The sequence below is a fragment of the Oncorhynchus gorbuscha genome, linkage group LG20 (genome assembly GCF_021184085.1).
Source record: "Oncorhynchus gorbuscha isolate QuinsamMale2020 ecotype Even-year linkage group LG20, OgorEven_v1.0, whole genome shotgun sequence".
Lineage (NCBI taxonomy): Eukaryota > Metazoa > Chordata > Actinopteri > Salmoniformes > Salmonidae > Oncorhynchus > Oncorhynchus gorbuscha.
The window spans coordinates 24,387,390-24,405,443 of NC_060192.1; the positions used below are offsets into that span (position 1 = coordinate 24,387,390).

General features: G+C 44.4%; 1 protein-coding gene across 2 annotated transcripts in view; it reads right to left on the reverse strand.

Annotated features, from left to right (window-relative positions):
* Window positions 1-3,221: 3,221 nt before the first annotated feature.
* Window positions 3,222-18,054, reverse strand: part of LOC124007242 (gamma-aminobutyric acid receptor subunit beta-4-like) — a 47,214-nt gene continuing 32,381 nt past the window's right edge. The window contains exons 5-10 of one of the 2 annotated variants that reach the window (XM_046317660.1): window positions 17,303-17,385; window positions 9,798-9,935; window positions 6,578-6,730; window positions 5,920-6,176; window positions 5,192-5,281; window positions 3,225-4,830 (exon numbers count right to left, since the gene is read on the reverse strand). In XM_046317660.1, coding sequence (XP_046173616.1) covers window positions 4,477-4,830; window positions 5,192-5,281; window positions 5,920-6,176; window positions 6,578-6,730; window positions 9,798-9,935; window positions 17,303-17,385 — 1,075 coding nt within the window. In that variant the 3' untranslated portion in view covers window positions 3,225-4,476. Of the gene's footprint in view, window positions 4,831-5,191; window positions 5,282-5,919; window positions 6,177-6,577; window positions 6,731-9,797; window positions 9,936-17,302; window positions 17,386-18,054 lie in introns of both variants that reach the window. The other variant, XM_046317661.1, reaches the window with a different exon arrangement.

The window sequence follows — 18,054 nt, forward strand, 5'->3', positions numbered from 1 at the left end:
CAATTGAATTCATTGTGTTGCCATTGAACATTTTCCCAAAATGACTTACTTGGCCAATTGGGGGTGGGGAGGTTTATCTCCACTGAACAAAAATATAAACGTAACATGTAAAGTGTTTGTCCCATGTTTCATGAGCTGAAATAACACATTTCATGAACTGAAATAAAAGATCCCAGAAATGTTCCATACGCACAAAAAACGTATTTCCCTCAAATGTTGGGCACAAATTTGTTTAAATCCCTTTTAGTGAGCATTCTATTTTTTGCCAAGAGAATCCATCAACCTGACAGGTGTAGCATATCAAGAAGCTGATTTAACAGCATGATCATTACACAGGTGCACCTTGTGCTGGGGACAATAAAAGGCCACTCTAAAATGTGCAGTTTTGTTACCCAACACAATGCCATACATGTCTCAAGTCTTGAGGGAGCATGCAATTGGCATGCTGCCTGCAGGAATGTCCACCAGAGCTGTTGCCAGATAATTTAATGTTAATTTCTCTACCATAAGCCGCCTCCAACGTTGTTTTAGAGAATTTGGCAGTAGGTCCAACTGGCCTCACAAATGCAGACCACGTGTATGGCGTCGTGTGGGCGAGCGGTTTGCTGATGTCAACATTGTGAACAGAGTGCCCCATAGTGGCGGTGGGGTTATAGTATGGGCAGGCATAAGCTATGGACAATGAACACAATTGCATTTTACAAATGGCAATTTGAATGCACAGAGATACCGTGACGAGATCCTTTTTTTAAGGTATCTGTGTCCAACAGTATATCTGTATTTCCAGTAGATAGAATAGGGCTTAATGCATTTATTTCAATTGACTGATATCCTTATATGAATGTAACTCAGTAAAATCTTAGAAATTGTTGCATGTTGGGTCTCTATTTGTGTCCAGTATAGCATGACGTTTGACATCCAGTGGGCTCCATCCATCCAGCCCTTAACACACAATTGGTGGGAAAAATGTGTAGTGCTCGTATTGACCACTGAGAGATGAAAATCAATAGAGCTCAACATTTTATCTACAGGCTGTGGACAATAACAAAATAACAAAAACTGCAAGATGGTGCCAGATCTAGATGCTTCCTGTCTAAGATCTGTTTGGACATCTGAGGCTACTCTGACGATATGATCAGATCTTTCGATGTCTCCAATGAGAAATGAAGGACAAAGTGAACAATATCTTACAGTAAATGCAACATGGCACTGGGTTCATTCTGAATTCTGTTTGGCTAAAGCCTATACAATGCCATCGTAACCATGACACGATCCATGTTAAAACCATTCATGGGAATCCTAACGACACTATCAAACCTGCATCCTTATATGTGACACCACGGGGGTCGTTTGCCAAAAGGAGATGTATGGTTACAACAACAGTTATGTCATGTTTATGAAGTATTATGTAGACTAATCTGACATAGATCAATAGGGTGCAGAAGCTCCTTCAAGTCTGACGCCAGGTTCCTGAGTAACGGCGAGTGACGTCATACTTCGGCCTCCTACAGATTAGTATCATCCACTGATTCTGCTTTAGATTAAACAGAAACTCCCCTTTTAAACCTATAGTCCCTGTACTGCTTCATTTTCTGCTGTAGTATAACCTGGCACTGCAGGTTAGATTTAGTGCAAACTCTGGTTACTTTCTCTCAAATGTGTTGCAGAGGCTAATCGTCATCGGTGGCACAACTACCACTGTGACAGGTAGAATATTGGAGTGGCATCCAACCATATAGATCCTATTATATATTTTTTACCATTCTTAATTCTTATGCATCCAATTTACTGGGGTGAAAAGTGTCAAGATCCAAGATCTCGTCCCTGCTCCATACTACAGATGTAGGATCTTAACTTGATCACTTTGTTGCATGAGAACTTTCCTGCAGTGTGTGTAGTGTATTTGAGGTTTAAAAAGACTCCTGAAGTTTGTCATTTCAATTTAGAAATTTCAGACTTGATTTTCCCTTCTGAAAAATGTATCAACCCCTACAAAAATGTCCATTAATCATAATCCACATTATAATTCACATTTCCTATTGCTGCAGGATTTTTTTTGTCCTGCTGTAGCAAACAGACTCAAATGAAGATCCTACATCTGTACGCTCTCTCTTGTTCTGTATTTTCTGCATCTTTCACTCTCTCTCGGCCCCGCGGTGCCTCCTGTCCTATGCTTGCCTTCCATGGGGCTTGGCGCTCCCAATTAGAGGTCCGTATCCTGCCTGTCTGGTGCCAGCCCGGCCAGGGGATGGAGACGTTGGAGAGAGAAGCTCTTGGAACTTAGGGGAGCCCATCAGTGAGCTCTGAGGAGATTAGTCACTGCAATGTGCAAGGCACTAACTGTGATGCTCTCAACATTTTCTCCTCTCCTATCCTCTGGAATGTCCAAAGGACCCCCCCATCTCTTTTTTTTTGGCTACCTCTGTATCTGATCTGTGACATTGCTTCCCTCGGTCATCCAGTGCCATTTGACTATCATGCAAACCCAGTAGGTTCTGATTCAACAATGCTCTAGATCTTTCAGTCATAACCACATTTACAATACAACTTTAATGTCCATAGTTACAGCCAACAACGGAAATGTGTCTTCTGCTCTCTTCATTTAAATCTTGGAGGAATCTGAAAGGAATTTGTCATTCCCTAGCATGAATATCAAATGCACTGCACTTCATTGCATTGTTGAATCAAGGCGATACTAGTTTGAACATGGAGATAGTCTGTAAATACCTGTTTTAATGTATGAATGCATTTGCTCTCCTCTTCACTCTAGACAGAACCAAATAATGACAAAAAAGCTATTGTTTTTCTCCTGTAAAGTTACAGTTTGGATCAACATGGCATCAACCCTGCAGTGGACATATCATTGGTTAGTGGATCTGAGCCGATGGAAATGAGTGACTTTAAGAGCAAAATCAAAAAAATTGAATGGGGATTATAGGCCTTTTTGGTTGTCTCTTTAGTTCATGGCTATTTATCACACATCTTGTCTTGCCTCTAGAAACTTTAAAACCCTTTCTTCAGATTCTAATGATGTTTCTGATCTTCTGGGTTTGATCCTCCGTGACATTTGAAGGGTGGGTGGGTCTGCAGTGTTTTCAGAGGTACCGAGTGTGAGAGGTTGAGTTTTTTTGCTAATCCCACCCCCCTGCTACAACCCTTAAATAAATAGAGTCAATTTGAATTTAAGACAGGCATGTTTCATAGGAACTATAATATCAGTACCCAACATTCTAAGGGTGTTTTTTTTTTTTTTTTTACAGTGAGAGTAGTTCAACAACAGGTCACACAATGTGATGAAATGTTGATTTCAATATCAAACAAATAAACAATGGCGATATCTCTTTTTAATGCACAGTATTTTTTCTCACATCTTTATAGTGGAATAACTTTAAATAATTCACTATAGTTGTCTTTCCTTCCTTACAGAACACAAATCTGGATATGAGGCAATGAATACTGTATCTACAGATGAATCAAGCACAGGAAGTTAAAGAAAGAGTACAATTATATTTTCCAACTATGTTGGATGTTGGATACTGGATGACAAAATGTACTGTATATGTCTATTTCTCAAACAAAATGAGTAATTCATACCTGTGAGTCTTTTTATAATAATGCGCTAACTCTAGAACAAGTGACACTCTCCCAAAAACACAATATTTTCAAGTAAAAAAAAATAATTACAATAATCATCATATTTGTAACCATAATGAAAACACCCCAAAGAACTGCTCTAAAAACAAACATGAGAAGAGAAATTAAGATAAGTTTGCACTGACTCTGGACAGGAACACAGTGATCTAACATCCCATCCTGATGGGCCCCAATGTAGACCAGCATTGTACCAGAGCTGATGTCCCATAAAGAGAACAATGTCACTCGAAAGAATCCAAGGAATGACACATAATCCAAACAAGGTTGCTGTACAGAGTAGAAGTGGAGAATTCCTGCATGTTATCCATGGGAGATGGGGGGGGGGGTAAAGCTGGATATAAGGGACTCTGCCGATGCCTGAACACACAATCCACCTCTGATTTGATGAGCTGCAGTAGAGGACGCTGATTACAGAGTATCAATAAAAAGCCAATGAGACTCTGAGACATCTCTTCTCTCAAGAGCTTTCGCTTTCTTTTTAGCAAAAATATCATGCAGTCTTTAGTTCCAAAATCCCCCAAAGGGATTTGATGGTTGTTAGTTAGTTAGTTCGTTTGTTTGTTTGTTTCAGGAGAAATTTCAAAGGCTTGAAATGTTTCTCTTGCAATTATTCTTAAACATTCAAGTCATTGTAATAATGCTTTATACAGGAGAAAAGTCCTTCAGATTTACACACACACATGTGTATATAGAAATATAATATATAGAAATATGCATATACATATGTATCAACTTGTACATGTGTATACATATTTTCAACTGTATCAAAGCCAATTTAATGTGCTCTCAAAATATGGCCCATGATTCCTAGTGGGATGCACATCAATTCACATAGTACAACCAGTAGATTAGGTTGAAAAATCCAAACATGATGGGGAAAAGGACCCGGGACCATTTGTCAATGGTGCTGACATCTGCCAGATTAGGGATTTTCAGCTTGAGCTTGGAGGAGCGCCGTCGTAGCCGACAGTTGGCCCTGCTGCGCATGGCGCTGCGGTCCAGTGAGTGGTGGCTGAAGCCATCCCGGGGAGCCATGGGCTTCCTGAACTGGACCCCGGAGCTGTCGAATGACATCACTGAATTCCGGGAGTCACTGACGCTACTTCCCACATCTGACGGCATCACCTCATTATTCATCTCCAATGTGGTGAGCAGGATGTTCCCATAAGCATCCACCTTGGAGGACAGAGGAGGGGAGAGGGAGAATGTCAAGGAGAAGCAGAACACGGTGACATTACTCCAAACTGCCCTAATAATAATAATCTACACGCACCCACCCATTTCATTTTCATTTCCAATTTTCAAGCTAAAGCAAATGTAATGATGATGTGGAAGGAAATGTAATCTTTTCGTGCCTCTTTAAAGAATTCTGAATTTATGCACTTTCCCCATTTTCTCCCTTATAGCTGATGCCTTACGGTGCTTTTTCACTGAGAGTAAATTGACACAAATTAATTGCCATCACTCTATCAACCATTTTATCAGCCCTCTATTAGGCTGCAGTCCCACAGCTCATATGATTTCTAAATGCATGTACCCCAACTTTTCTTTGCTCCTCGAGGTACAGATTTCTTCTCTGTGTATATGACCTGAGGGTGTTGGTTTGAAACGGCGTGGCAATGGAGTCCTTGCAATGAAAAAAAAAAAAAAAATCAACATTAAACGCCTATAAAACACTGACAATTAAGCACATCTTAAAAATACAGGATGCATAAACATAAGGTTAACAAGAACAGCTTTGCATAAGCATGGCATGTCATATTTCAGACACAGAGACAAGGGGCTTCATTCAGTCGGACCGTTTTAGCATTTTCCCCTGAATACTAATGTTTCTGCCTGCATACCCATTCAAATTTGTCAAAAGTGGGTGAATGTTGGTAAAAATGCAACTCCAAGGACAGCACAGACTGAATCAAGTCCACGGCCAAAACAAAGACAACAACCCGAGAGGAGAATGGGAATGTAGTTAAATCAACAGCTACAGTATATCTCAATGCCAAAAAACAATGTTCATTCAAATCAAAGAGTCAGTGCTGGAGAAAAAAACAATGGAGGATGGCTGTTGTAGAGTATATGTATCTGGTGGAGGTGGCATCTTCAGGTTTGTGAAAGTACTGCCTTGCGTCAAACCAGCATAAAGGAATGCGTATTTTGCAGTCTTGTGATGTCTGTGCTAGGGATTCTCCAAAAAACAAACAATGATTGTTTTTACGCTAGGATTCGGATTCTGATACAGAGAGAAAGAAGGAAGCTGAAGATGCAAACCTGTTCCCTCAGGCGCTTCTCTTCGTATCGCGGGCGCTCGTTGTTGGTTTTGTTCAGCCGCTCGTGGATTTTCTTCTGTTGCTGGGGGCCCCGGCCAAAGAAGACGTAGTTTACGAAGGCATATTCGAGCAGGGCCAGGAACACAAACACAAAACAGCCCATGAGGTAGACGTCGATGGCTTTCACGTACGGGATCTTTGGGAGGGTCTCCCTAAGGTGGGTGTTAATGGTTGTCATGGTGAGCACCGTTGTAACACCTGGAAATTGCAAACACAAACATAAATACATTATTATTAGATATAAATCAGTAGTCCTCACCATTAAAGTAAATTATTTGGTCCAAAGTGCAAGGTAATGATTTTGAGTGGGAAGTTTGTGCGCCTCTAAACATTGTTTGACAAGTTGCTCCTTCTGGGTCGATTTATAGCTTTCTGTTTTCAATGGAAAGTGAAAATTATGAGTGGTAGTAATGGCTACTTTTTGTAAGTGGGAGATGGTCACTAATCTGTTTATGGCGATTCAAAATTGTGCTTTGCGTAGCATTTTGTGCGGCAACATGTTAGAGCAAACTTGTGAGAAACGTTGAAGACAACCTTGCCCTCTGTGTTCACTGAGAATACATTGTTGCTGAAACACTGCAGTGGAGATAGAGTCTTACCCAGGGCCACCCGAGCTGCAGAGGCATCGTAGTTGATCCAGAAGGATACCCAGGAGAGGATGGTGATCAGGATGGAGGGCATGTATGTCTGCAGGATGAAGTAGCCTATGTTCCTTTTAATCCTGAAACTTAACGACAGCCTGGGATAGGAACCTTTCCCAGAGAACAAGAGAGATGGAGAGAGGATGGAGTGATGGAGTGATGGAGCGATGGAGCGATGGAGCGATGGAGCGATGGAGTGATGGAGTGATGGAGTGATGGAGCGATGGAGTGATGGAGCGATGGAGCGATGGAGCGATGGAGCGATGGAGTGATGGAGTGATTGAGCGATGGAGCGATGGAGTGATGGAGCGATGGAGCGATGGAGTGATGGAGCGATGGCGTGATGGAGCGATGGAGTGATGGAGTGATTGAGCGATGGAGCGATGGAGTGATGGAGCGATGGCGTGATGGAGCGATGGAGTGATGGAGTGATTGAGCGATGGAGCGATGGAGTGATGGAGCGATGGCGTGATGGAGCGATGGAGCGATGGAGTGATTGAGCGATGGCGTGATGGAGCGATGGAGCGATGGAGTGATGGAGTGATTGAGCGATGGAGCGATGGAGTGATGGAGCGATGGAGCGATGGCGTGATGGAGCGATGGAGTGATGGAGTGATTGAGCGATGGAGCGATGGAGTGATGGAGCGATGGCGTGATGGAGCGATGGAGTGATGGAGTGATTGAGCGATGGAGTGATGGAGCGATGGCGTGATGGAGCGATGGAGTGATGGAGCGATGGAGCGATGGCGTGATGGAGCGATGGAGTGATGGAGTGATTGAGCGATGGAGCGATGGAGTGATGGAGCGATGGAGCGATGGAGCGATGGCGTGATGGAGCGATGGAGCGATGGAGTGATTGAGCGATGGCGTGATGGAGCGATGGAGCGATGGAGTGATGGAGTGATTGAGCGATGGAGCGATGGAGTGATGGAGCGATGGAGCGATGGCGTGATGGAGCGATGGAGCGATGGAGTGATTGAGCGATGGAGCGATGGAGTGATGGAGCGATGGCGTGATGGAGCGATGGAGTGATGGAGTGATTGAGCGATGGAGTGATGGAGCGATGGCGTGATGGAGCGATGGAGTGATGGAGCGATGGAGCGATGGCGTGATGGAGCGATGGAGTGATGGAGTGATTGAGCGATGGAGCGATGGAGTGATGGAGCGATGGCGTGATGGAGCGATGGAGTGATGGAGTGATTGAGCGATGGCGTGATGGAGCGATGGAGTGATTGAGCGATGGAGCGATGGCGCGATGGAGTGATTGAGCGATGGAGCGATGGAGTGATGGAGCGATGGCGTGATGGAGCGATGGAGTGATGGAGCGATGGAGTGATGGAGTGATTGAGCGATGGCGTGATGGAGCGATGGAGTGATGGAGTGATGGAGCGATGGCGTGATGGAGTGATTGAGCGATGGCGCGATGGAGTGATTGAGCGATGGAGCGATGGCGTGATGGAGTGATTGAGCGATGGCGCGATGGAGTGATTGAGCGATGGAGCGATGGCGTGATGGAGTGATGGAGTGATGGAGCGATGGCGTGATGGAGCGATGGAGCGATGGAGCGATGGAGCGATGGAGTGATGGAGTGATGGAGCGATGGAGTGATGGAGTGATGGAGCGATGGAGCGATGGCGTGATGGAGCGATGGAGTGATGGCGTGATGGAGCGATGGAGCGATGGAGTGATGGAGTGATTGAGCGATGGAGCGATGGCGTGATGGAGCGATGGAGTGATGGCGTGATGGAGTGATGGAGTGATGGCGTGATGGAGTGATGGAGTGATGGCGTGATGGAGTGATTGAGCGATGGAGCGATGGCGTGATGGAGTGATGGAGTGATTGAGCGATGGAGTGATGGCGTGATGGAGTGATGGAGTGATGGCGTGATGGAGTGATGGAGTGATGGCGTGATGGAGTGATTGAGCGATGGAGCGATGGCGTGATGGAGCGATGGAGCGATGGCGTGATGGAGTGATGGAGAGGGGCAGAGGAAACACATCAGTGCAGAAAAGGATGAACCGCTGGCACAATTTATGAGTTCCAAAGTCTGCACTTTGACAATGCGCGGGGTAGTCATTTCTCCATTCGTTCAGACTGAGCACTTCATTTCCCCAAAGCAATGGATTCCTTTCCAGGGACAAGTTCGATTCCAATTAAACATGGCAGAAAGTCGCAAGCACAGCAGATTTTTCTGCAAGCCCCCCATCTCAGCAGGCAGCTCCAGCATCCCTCTGAGAATTGTCATGGAGAGCTGCTGTGTTTTTCTCTGTTTAGCACTTTCTCTGTCCTCTAAATATCACCAAAAGGGGATTTAAAAAGGCCCGTAATTGGAGAGCATGTCTTCTCACTACTTAAGTGAGGAGGAGGAACCCACATGAGACTGGTGTAGCTAGTGGGGTGAACCTATGGCGCTTAACATTAATGCATGTTGCAGAGAAAAATGTCAGCTCGTTATGATGAGACATTAATTGGTTGCATCGAATCTATTGATTATTCAAACAAGCTCAACAACAAGTTGTTAATGAGAAAGATAGATTCCCCCGTGGCTTTGACTTTCCCCTACTTCAGCGAGAGAGAGAAATGTTTACCGCTATGAACGCATAACTAATTCCCTCAAGGGAGTTTGTATGACCACTTTATCAAAATGAGAGAAAGGGCCTAAGATAGTCATGATGGTTTTAATTTAAAAGGCAATCGACTGTGTGCTACACACAATGAAAAATGACCCTTTCATCTCCCTGGTCTGGTAAATCTTTTAATGAATCAATATCCGGGCATACATATTTTATTCCTTTCTGCTATACCTCGTGAATATAAATAAACAAAGTGCACACACAAGGGCAAGACTACTTAAAGACTAGACTACTAAATTAACTCAAGTTAGCTGTCACATGGAGATTACTTTAAATATTCTGCAGGAAACGTTCTCTGAAGTGTTAAGCAGCGAGTTGGAGGTGCTACCCATTGGAATAACATTAATAACACAAAACAGTGAGTGGAACTGGACTGACAGTTTAACTAATCCTACAAGCAAGCCTACATTCTATCATTGTTAAGTTGAAAAATAACTAACATGTACATACAGGACCATTAAAATGTATTTCTGCATATTTCTTAGAATGTATTGTTATGGCATTACTACCCCTTCAGCACAGATATGAGGTGTGGAGGCCTTACCTGTGGTAAACCTGACCTCCCTGGACACCAGGCGAAGTGCTACGATGGAGAACTGAGGAAGCTCCAGCTTATCCACCCCCGTCACCGCAGTGTCACCTCCGTGCCAGTAGAAAACAATATCGTCTGTGGTGTACCCATCTGTCTCAGGTTACAGAGAATAGGTGGAGGGGATGAGAGGAGAATGAACAGGTTCAGTACTGGTAGAATATCTCACCTTTGACATTAGGGAAGCAGAATGGACCAAAGCAGAGGAGAATAAGCCTTCGTCCCTTGGTAACATGGTCACCCACTTAGCTGAACTGTATGACAACAAATCAAAATGTATTTGTCACATGCGCCGTATAGAACAGGTATAGACTTTACTTTGAAAGGTTTACTTATGAGCCCGTTCCCAACAATGCAGAGTTGAAAAGCAAGAATAATTTGCTAAAAATGAAATAGTAACACAATAAATGAACAAACACAGGGCTACATACAAGGAGCACCGGCACCGAGTCAATGTGCAGGGTTACAAGGTAGTCGAGGTAATTGAGATAATATGTACATGTAGGTAGAGGTAAAAGTGACTAGGTAATCAGGATAGATAATAAAAAGTGTGTCTATGTGTGAGTGTGTGGCGTCAATGTGCATGTGTGTGTGTGTTTTGTGTGAGCGTATGTAGTGTATGTGTGTGTGTTGGAGTGTTAGTGTAATATGTTGTGAGTGTGTGGGTAGTCCTGTGATTGTGCATAGAGCCGGTGCAAGAGAGTCCGTGTAAATAAAAAGGGGGTCAATGCAAATAGTCAGGGTAGCCATGTGATTAACTGTTCACCAGTCTCCGTTTCCTATATTCCACGATCAGCTCTTTCATCTTGCTGACGTTGAGGAAGAGGTTGTTGTCCTGGCACCACACTCCCAGGTCTCTGACGTCCTCCCTGTAGGCGGTCTCATTGTTGTTGGTGATCAGGCCTACACACCGTCGTGTCGTCGGCAAACTTAACAATGGTGATGTATTCGTTTGCGGCCACACAGTCTTGGGTAAACAGGGTGTACAGGAGGGGACTAAGCACGTACCCCTGACGGGCCTGCGTGTTGAGGGTTAGCGTGGCACATGTGTTGTTGCCCACCCTCACCACTTGCCTTTCAAAGCATTTTATGGCTACAGAGTGCTACGGGGCAATAGTCATTTAGACAGGTTACCTTGGCATTCTTGGGCACAGGGACTATGGTGGTCTGCTTGAATCATGTAGGTATTAGAGATTGGGTCAGGGAGAGGTTGAAAATGCCAGTGAAGACACTTGCCAGCTGGTCAGCGCATGCTCGGAGTATGTGTCCTGTTAATTTGTCTGGCACTGCAGCCTTGTGAATGCTAAACCTAAAGGTCTAACTCACATTGGCTACTGAGAGCGTGATCACACAGTCAACTGGAACAGCTGGTGCTCTCATGCATGGTTCAGAGTTGCTAGCCTCGAAGCGAGCATAGAAGGCATTTAGCTTGTCTGGTAGCCTCATCACTGGGCAGCTTGATCCGGGTTTCGCTAATCCGTGATAGTTTGCAAACCCTGCCACATCCAATGAGCGTCAGAGCTGGCGTAGTAGGATTCGATCTTAGTCATGTATTGACGCTTTTCCTGTTTGTTGGAGGCCGTAGCGGGATTTCTTATAATCGTCCGGATTAGTGTCCCACTCCTTGAAAGCGTCAGCTCTTTAGCACAGTGTGGATGTTGCCTGTAATCCATGGCTTCTGGTTGGGATGTGTATGTACGGTCACTGTGGGGACGACGTCGTCGAAGCCGTCGTCGAAGCACATATTCATGTGGTAAACTCCTCAATACCATCGGATGAATCACAGAATATATTCCAGTTTGTGCAAGCGAAACAATTCTGTAGCTAGGCATTTGCTTCATCGGTCCACTTCTGTATTGAGTAAGTCACTGGTACTTCCTGTTTGAGTTTTTCATTGTAAGCAGGAATCAGGGGGATAGAGTTACGGTCAGATTAGCCCATAGAAACACACTGAATAACAGATGAATCCAGGGAAAAACCGACAGTAAAACATTTAATCAAAAGGAAGTATGTTTTGAACTGTGTCCTATATCTGAGAGATACAAAAAAAGCTCAGATTTGAATGTTTTATTTTTTTTTACTGTGGAATTACCTGTAGAATTTTGATGTGGAAATACCCTATTTACTTCCATTCATTTTTTGGCCCAGTAACGGATTACCTCCATCGTGTCCGTGAGAGTCCCATCTTTCCATAGAGTGGTCATATCAATTTCAAGACCGTTTGGACGCTACAGATGTTACCATGAGAAGACTGATTTTTGAGATGTCTCCTGGTATGACAATCACCGTTGTAGCTCTGCCACCTTCCACCGGAGATTTGGAAGGCCGACATTTGTGGATGTGGTGGATTGAGACGCAGCCCATGCAAATCAGATATCTCTAGCTTAAAGAGACAGACTTTGACGTGGATTTATTTGAATTATTATGCCTCGAACGGAGCATGGGGGGGGGGCTGAAGCGGAGAAGTACTTTTAATATTTTATATATACACTGCTCAAAAAACAAAGGGAACACTTAAACAACACAATGTAACTCCAAGTCAATCACACTTCTGTGAAATCAAACTGTCCACTTAGGAAGCAACACTGATTGACAATACATTTCACATGCTGTTGTGCAAATGGAATAGACAACAGGTGGAAATTATAGGCAATTAGCAAGACATCCCCAATAAAGGAGTGGTTCTGCAGGTGGTGACCACAGACCACTTCTCAGTTCCTATGCTTCCTGGCTGATGTTTTGGTCACTTTTGAATGCTGGCGGTGCTTTCACTCTAGTGGTAGCATGAGACGGAGTCTACAACCCACACAAGTGGCTCAGGTAGTGCAGCTCATCCAGGATGGCACATCAATGCGAGCTGTGGCAAGAAGGTTTGCTGTGTCTGTCAACGTAGTGTCCAGAGCATGGAGGTGCTACCAGGAGACAGGCCAGTACATCAAGAGACGTGGAGGAGGCCATGGGAGGGCAACAACCCAGCAGCAGGACCGCTACCTCTGCCTTTGTGCAAGGAGGAGCAGGAGGAGCACTGCCAGAACCTTGCAAAATGACCTCCAGCAGGCCACAAATGTGCATGTGTCTGCTCAAATGAGGGTAGTATGAGGGCCCGACGTCCACAGGTGGGGGTTGTGCTTACAGCCAACACCGTGCAGGACATTTGGCATTTGCCAGAGAACACCAAGATTGGAAAATTCGCCACTGGCGCCCTGTGCTCTTCACAGATGAAAGCAGGTTCACACTGAGCACGTGACAGACGTGACAGAGTCTGGAGACGCCGTGGAGAACGTTCTGCTGCCTGCAACATCCTCCAGTATGACTGGTTTGGCGGTGAGTCAGTCGTGGTGTGGGGTGGCATTTCTTTGGGGAGCCGCACAGCCCTCCATGTGCTCGCCAGAGCTAGCCTGACTGCCATTAGATACCGAGATGAGATCCACAGACCTCATCTCATCTTTGAGTGTGACGCCAAATCCAGACTTCCATGGGTTGATACATTTGATTTCCATTGATAATTTGTGTGATTTTGTTGTCAGCACATTCAACTATGTAAAGAAAAAAGTATTTAATAAGAACATTTTCATTCAGATCTAGGATGTGTTATTTTAGTGTTCCCTTTATTTTTTTGAGCAGTGTGTGTATATATATATATATATATATATATATATATATATATATACATACACACACAGTATCATCAATATACACAGTATCATCAAGGGGCCCCATTAGGGGCTCTACTGCCTATGGTGAGTCCACCAGTGTCTCCAGGGCTCCATCACAATGCCAGTGGAATCAAAGTGAGAAGTATGAGATAGATTTACAGTGCATTCGGAAGTATTCAGACCCCTTTACTTTTTCCACATTTTGTTATGTTATTCTAAAATTGATTAAATAGTTTTTTCCCCTCATCAATCTACACACAATACTCCATAATGGAAAAGCAAAAATAGGTTTTTAGAAATGTTTGCACATTTATTACCAATAAAAAACAGAAATACCACATTTAAATAAGAATTCAGACCCTTTACTCAGTACTTTTCTCAAGCACCTTAGGCAGCGATTACAGCATCGAGTCTTCTTGGGTATGATGCTACAAGCTTTGCACACCTGTATTTGGGGAGTTTCTCCCATTCTTCTCTGCACATCATGTCAAGCTCTGTCAGGTTGGATGGGGAGCGTTGCTGCACAGCTATTCTCAGGTCTCTCCAGAGATGTTCGATCGGGTTCAAGTTGGGCCACTCAAGGACATTCAGCGATTTGTCCTGAAGCCACTCCTGCGTTGTCTTGGCTGTGCGCTTAGGGTCGTTGTTCTGTTGGAAGGTGAACCTTCGCCCCAGTATGAGGTCCTGAGCACTCTGGAGCAGGTTTTCATCAAGGATATATCGGTACTTTTCTCCTTTCATCTTTGCCTCTATCCTGACTAGTCTCCCAGTCCCTGCCACTGAAAAACATCCCCACAGCATGATGCTTCACCATAGGGATGGTGCCAGGTTTTTCCTCCAGACGTGATGCTTCAGAGAATCTTGTTTCTCATGGTCTGAGAGTCTTTAGGTGCCTTTTGACAAACTCCAAGTGGGCTGCCTTTTACTGACGAGTGGCTTCTGTCTGGCCACTCTACAATAACGGTCTGATTGGTGGAGAGCTACAGAGATGGTTGTCCTTCTGGAAGTTTCTCCCATCTTCACAGAGGAACTCTAAAGCTCTGTCAGAGTTACCATCGGATTGTTGGTCACCTCCCTGACCAAGGCCCTCCTCCCCCGATTGCTCGGGCGGCCAGCTCTAGGAAGAGCCTTGGAGGCCACTGTGTTCTTGGGGACCTTCAATGCTGCAGACATTCTTTGGTACCATTCCCCAGATCTGTGCCTCGACACAATCCTGTCTCGGAGCTCTACAGACAATTCCTTCAACCTCGTGGCTTGGTTTTTGCCTGGACATGCACTGTCAAATGTGGTACTTTATATAAACAGGTGTGTGCCTTTCCAGATCATGTCCAATCAATTGAATGTATTTAGAAGCATACTCAAAATCATATCAACATGGCATTTATTGTGGACCCTTTACCACAGTGTAGTAAGCTATAAACAGCTGTACCGTTATCCTGAATTTTAATTGTATCCCCTCATAATTTGCATGGATGAAATTTGGAGACCCAAGCTACAGGCTTCTGTACAATTTGTATCATGTTTAATATCAGCCACTATCGGGAGTCACCGTAAGTAATACCCACATATATTTATAATTTAGTGTTAGTTTCCTTCAATTTGTTGCCAACATTTTGTATCATTCCATTCCGTTTACCTTTCTTTCCTCTGGCATGTCTGTGTCGTTGTTCCTGAGGGTCGCTAGCATTAATAGATCATATTAGGTGTATTCTAATGAGTTTGTTGACAAAATTCTAATTAAAAGGTACACCGTATTTAAAGGGATGGCTTAAGATAATTGTAATGAAAACTACACAGGAAAAGCTACATCAGAATCACCAGGGAGTCAAAGCGATATCAGAATCACCAGGGAGTCAAAGCGACATCAGAATCACCAGGGAGTCAAAGCGACATAAGAATCACCAGGGAGTCAAAGCGACACCAGAACCACCAGGGAGTCAAAGTGACATCAGAATCACCAGGGAGTCTAAGCGACATCAGAATCACCAGGGAGTCAAAGCTACATCAGAATCACCAGGGAGTCAAAGAGACATCAGAATCACCAGGGAGTCAAAGCGACATCAGAATCACCAGGGAGTCAAAGCGACATCAGAATCACCAGGGAGTCAAAGCGACATCAGAATCACCAGGGAGTCTAAGCGACATCAGAATCACCAGGGAGTCTAAGCGACATCAGAATCACCAGGGAGTCTAAGCTACATCAGAATCACCAGGGAGTCTAAGCTACACCAGAATCACCAGGGAGTCTAAGCTACATCAGAATCACCAGGGAGTCTAAGCTACATCAGAATCAGCAGGGAGTCTAAGCTACATCAGAATCACCAGGGAGTCTAAGCTACATCAGGATCACCAGGGAGTCTAAGCTACATCAGAATCACCAGGGAGTCTAAGCTACATCAGAATCACCAGGGAGTCTAAGCTACATCAGGATCACCAGGGAGTCAAAGCGACATCAGAATCACCAGGGAGTCAAAGCGACATCAGAATCACCAGGGAGTCAAAGCGACATCAGAATCACCAGGGAGTCAAAGCGACATCAGAATCACCAGGGAGTCAAAGCGACATCAGAATCACCAGGGAGTCTAAGCGACATCAGAATCACCAGGGAGTCTAAGCGACATCAGAATCACCAGGGAGTCTAAGCTACATCAGAATCACCAGGGAGTCTAAGCTACATCAGAATCAGCAGGGAGTCTAAGCTACATCAGAATCAGCAGGGAGTCTAAGCTACATCAGAATCAGCAGGGAGTCTACGCTACATCAGGATCACCAGGGAGTCTAAGCTACATCAGAATCACCAGGGAGTCTAAGCTACATCAGAATCACCAGGGAGTCAAAGCGACATCAGAATCACCAGGGAGTCAAAGCGACATCAGAATCACCAGGGAGTCAAAGCGACATCAGAATCACCAGGGAGTCAAAGCGACATCAGAATCACCAGGGAGTCAAAGCGACATCAGAATCACCAGGGAGTCTAAGCTACATCAGAATCACCAGGGAGTCTAAGCGACATCAGAATCACCAGGGAGTCTAAGCTACATCAGAATCACCAGGGAGTCTAAGCTACATCAGAATCACCAGGGAGTCTAAGGTACATCAGAATCAGCAGGGAGTCTAAGCTACATCAGAATCAGCAGGGAGTCTAAGCTACATCAGGATCACCAGGGAGTCTAAGCTACATCAGAATCACCAGGGAGTCTAAGCTACATCAGAATCACCAGGGAGTCTAAGCTACATCAGGATCACCAGGGAGTCTAAGCTACATCAGGATCACCAGGGAGTCTAAGCTAGAGGGTGAAGTTAGACTGTATGGAGAATTCTGGTCGAATTACTTGGGTTTCATCTCTCAGTAACACCTCAAGCCTGCAGGCATAACACATAATAATGCAGTTAAAATGCATTGTATGACCTAGTCATTTCAGAAAATATGTGAATTACACAGCTGCAACCTATACTGCAAAAGGTTAAATTGCAAATATGTTTTGTAAATATTGACAGAAACAACATGAAGTAAACAACATGAAATTCAATAGGCTACTAGAGACATACAGTACCGTATGACAGGTCTAAAGGTTGGCTTTTATTTTAAATGTACAGAGAGACTTGAGATTATTATTTTTTAAACACTAACTGTCTGGGATCACGGGCTGTCCCTAGCTGTGTTATCCAGTGAAAGTGGCAGGGTGACATTCCTGCTGAGATCCCGGAGAAGCCCAGGCAGACAGTTGTGAGAGGGGGAGGGGGTGTTACTTAGCCAGAGTGGGGAGGAATGGGGGTGAAGACGTTTGCATTAAGTCCACCTACAGCTTTCGATTTCCAGGGTGCAGTTCTGTTCGTCGAGCGGGTACCTCCTCAAGTCCATCATGCAAGCTGCTGTGGTGGTTATTCTGGGAAGGAAAAAGGAGAGCAGAGACATAGAGTGTGAGAGAAAAGGGGGGTAGAGAGAACCGCTGTTACCTTGGTAACCTTTAAGAAATTGTAGCTTAGCCTTGACTGCACGATGTGAATCTTTAAATGAGTAATGTTAGGCAGTTGTCTCGTATTGAAAAAAGGAAAAAAGGAAATGCAATCATTGGCAGTCTAGTGTTGCATACAGACCTGTCCAAGGTCTATTTCTTAGGAGCGAGGGATGAGAAAAGAAGGGGGAAGGAGAGAAAGATACATGTGGGTTCATTTCTCATAATCTGGCCAAGTGTTTGAGACCTTCCATAATAGCCGTGGTCAGCTCTTTATGAATTTTAAATGAATGAAATAGCAGAAGGTGAGGTTGTTGGGAATGTGTTCTGACTGAGGCAAGTGGATTCCAAATAGAGAGAAGTTGTAATACAAAACGAATGTGTCTCAGTGAGTAGCATTTTTTGTGCTCACATAGGTCTTATGACAGCCCTAATCTATGTTGTGACAGCAACCTCATGCACTGGAGATATTAGCTTCATATTTACACTTCCACTCATAGAAGAAACACAATGAATGAATTCAAACTGTTAAACCACTAACTTCAAACAAAACCATAGGTACATTCTAAGTGTTTCATGTAAACATCTAATTCATTCAAG